The sequence below is a fragment of the Empidonax traillii genome, unplaced genomic scaffold (assembly GCF_003031625.1).
Source record: "Empidonax traillii isolate 1590-97213 ecotype Southwest subspecies unplaced genomic scaffold, ASM303162v1 scaffold611:size485065, whole genome shotgun sequence".
NCBI classification, from domain to species: Eukaryota; Metazoa; Chordata; class Aves; order Passeriformes; family Tyrannidae; genus Empidonax; species Empidonax traillii.
Window position 1 is genome coordinate 277787 of NW_020955804.1, and position 3264 is coordinate 281050.

At 42.2% G+C, this 3264-nt stretch overlaps 1 protein-coding gene across 2 annotated transcripts in view; it reads right to left on the minus strand.

The window, feature by feature from the left end:
* Positions 1-2905, minus strand: part of FRK (fyn related Src family tyrosine kinase) — a 51047-nt gene extending 48142 nt beyond the window's left edge. For both annotated transcript variants that reach the window (XM_027898644.1, XM_027898645.1), the window contains exon 1: positions 2053-2905. In XM_027898644.1, the coding sequence (XP_027754445.1) occupies positions 2053-2483 (431 nt within the window). In that variant the 5' untranslated portion in view covers positions 2484-2905. The remainder of the gene's footprint in view (positions 1-2052) is intronic.
* Between the last annotated feature and the right edge of the window lie 359 nt (positions 2906-3264).

Genomic DNA, 3264 nt, shown 5'->3' on the forward strand with positions numbered 1-3264 from the left:
ACTTTAGGGAAAACAAGGGTTCGTTCTTTAAACCATTATTAATTACTCTTGCTCTTACTATTTCATTAGGATAACAGAGGTGTGAAATACAGAAGGTGGGTGAAAGGGAATTCCTGGAGGAAATCGTAGCAAGACAAAAAAATACAAGGCAAAAAAATCCTCACCATGAGGATGAAAGGCTTGAATAGAAATGCTCAACAAAGCAAACAGTCTATATTTATTTTGGCCATGTATGAGTTGGGATGACTGGTTCAAATATCCTTTGGAAGCCCTTCCTAACCTGAGTAAGTCTATGGCTGTATGTGTGTGGGCTGACAACAGTCTTGTATATATAGGAATATTGCTAAAGCCAACTGACTTATAAAGAAATCTGAGAAAAGACAATATGATTAGCCAGATTAGTCTTGCTGTGAAATTAAAAACTCATTTTTGAGAAATTACTCTGAGCACTGTAAAAGCTCTCCATTTTTTCCTCTCCAGTATTGTAACAACCGATAAAGAAGAATGTTTTGCTGTAACTTAGTCTTTATTATTAAAGAGAGAAAAGTATGTAACAAGAGTAAAAAAAAAAAATTTTTTTCAGTAACAAGTGAAAAAACAGAGGTTGCACAACAACGCACTTTGGAAACTTAACTTTGTATTTGAAGCTATAGGTATAGAAATATAAGAAGGACCTTAAGAGCTGAGGCATTGTTTTATAACTGAGCAAAATTACTTTCTAAGTGTTAACAGCATGAAGAAATCTTAGATGACTTCCAATAAAGCTAGCTCTTGAAAGGGAGCAAAGGCCAAACTGAGATGAATTAGAGCCTAACCACCATTTCTCCAGTGATTCAGAAAATGCCTTCCCTGCAGATTAATTTCTGCAATTGGAAGAATTTTTTTTGAGCATGACCATTGAAAGTGTTGTCTGTCTGAATACAGAAATATAGAAACAGCTGGTCAGACTCTTGAAATTAAAGTCCTCATGTTAGAGACAAATCCTAGAGCTGCCCTAAAATGCCTCCAGCACAAATCCTACAGATGATAAAACACTAGCACAATCATATCTGAGCCAATTTTCCTAGCCTTTGGCAATACAGTTGGCTGATCAGGTCAGAGATGAAGTTTCAGGTCCAAATGAAATTTAACTGAAGAGCTGCAACACCATCCCTCTAAAGTCAACATTAATTCTGAGACTAATAATGAATGCCTTTTCTGCTTTTTCTTTACCCACTGACAACTTTTACTTCTGGAACTGAAGTCAGAAGTATTTCAGCAAATTCTGCCTCTGCAACATGCAGAAGTAACTGTGAAGCCCAGGCTGACTCAGACCTTACTCATCCTCACTAGGGAGCCAAGTAACTGATTCCTTGTGAGTTCTGCTCTATACCAGAATATTAAATATGATTAGGCATGTTTTGAAAGGGCAGAAAAACATGGGATGCATAATTAAGCTCTGTGAAAGTCTAACAACTTCCATTTGTACTCTGTTGCCCCTTGCAGTACTTCTTCCAATTAAGTTTATCCTGAGGGTAGAGATTTGCATAGAAAGAAGAAGCAAGTAATGTAGAAGACATCACAAGAATCTTATCTGTTAGAGACTCACCTACCATTTGTAAGAAGACTGAAAGGTGTAAAGGTAGCTAGCTTCCTGTAACTGATTAATTGGTAACTTTGCAGCTTGTTAGGCTGCTCAGGTCAGGGGTCAAACAGTTTCACCCTCTGCGTGGCATCTGGTACACACTTACTGTTACACGAATAAAAATAATGAACCCCCTGAAGCACTGATCTTCACAGATGGTTCTTAAACAAGTGATTAGGGTATATCAGAGAGGGAAATTATTTTTACCAAAATAAAACCCCTCCATGTTCTGCCTTTTGTAATTTATTTTCTTATTACCACACTGACTTTTCCTTGCACATGCCAACTAGCGCTACCACCAGTGGGATCACTGGAGATTGAGTGTGGCAGGGCACTACTCAGCAAGGGAAAAGGCTGTAACTTCCTATCCCAAACCTATTCAACATAACAGAAAACAGTCTGCAATGAACACTACGTGGGTTACTCACGGCTCAGCTTCAATGCTCTGGTCAGCAGCTATGTAGTTTGCAGGGATGTAGCCCTCGAGCTTGCGTCCAGGACACACTGACCCCGTTGGCAGGAGGAGCCTGGCATACCACCAGCCCTCGTGGGATGCATTCAGCACTTCCAGCTTATCCCCAGCTTGAAAGCTCAAGTCCTCCTCAGTGCGAGCGTCGTAGTCAAACAGTGCCACAAAGGTGCAAATGTTCGCTAGGTGCTGGCCAGGTAGTGGAGGTAAAGGTTTCTCTTTTATCTTATTCTCTAAGTCTTTCTGTCCTGCTTGGAAGTCAGGCCTTACCACACCAAGGTTGGCGAAGACTTGGCCCACTTTGTCATCCTGCTCATTGTTTGTCCCCAAGAATAAGCAAGGGATGTAAGGCTCCAAACAGGGGCAGTGCTTCTGGCAAAAGTTTCCCATCCTGGTTCCTTGTTCCTTCCTCTGCTTCTGCTTTTCTTTTCCTTTTCCCAGCTGCAAGACCCTTAGGCCAGTTTTTGTACCATCAACGTTTCACCTTTTCGCAGATTTCTTCTCCCCCTCCTCCTCTGGCACAAAATGAAACAACTCTTGGCACAGCTGGAAGCTTCTCTCCAAATCCCACTGAGTGCTCATTACAGGCAGCTCCCGGTTAGGGAGTGAAACCTGAGCATTCAAGGGCCAGCGCACATGTGGAGGAAATTTCTCACTTCCTTTTTGGAACAGGAAAGCAACACAACAGCTGTGCTGGTTTAGCTCTGAGAACGATGGGAAAGTGTGGACCTCTTCTGATACAGCAAAACAACAATGTCAGAACACCTGAGCAAGGGAGGTTTCCCTACTCCTACTGCTTGGGATGGGTGTGTTCTTAGCTCAGGTGGGGTCTGGTCATATGATCAGCAGTGAACATAGGCAAAGTCTGTCTTGGTAATGATTAGCCAAGCTGACCTGCCTGTTTCCTCAGCAGTCTCTGACGTGGACAGCTTGACTAAATATTTCTTTTCGTTTCCTGGTTTCTGCTGGTTTCAGTTCAGAGTGGGAAGCCTCTGCTCACCTGAGAGTGGAAGACGCCCTCACCTGGAGTGCACCTGTGGCTTCTGCCTTTGCTCACACCCGGGTGCATTCCCTGTGCCTGCCCTTTACACAAGCCCCCTGTTTTTTTGTTTGTTTTTTTTTTTTTTTTTTACTCAGCTGGATTTGGCACTTCTTACAAGGAAAAACAAAT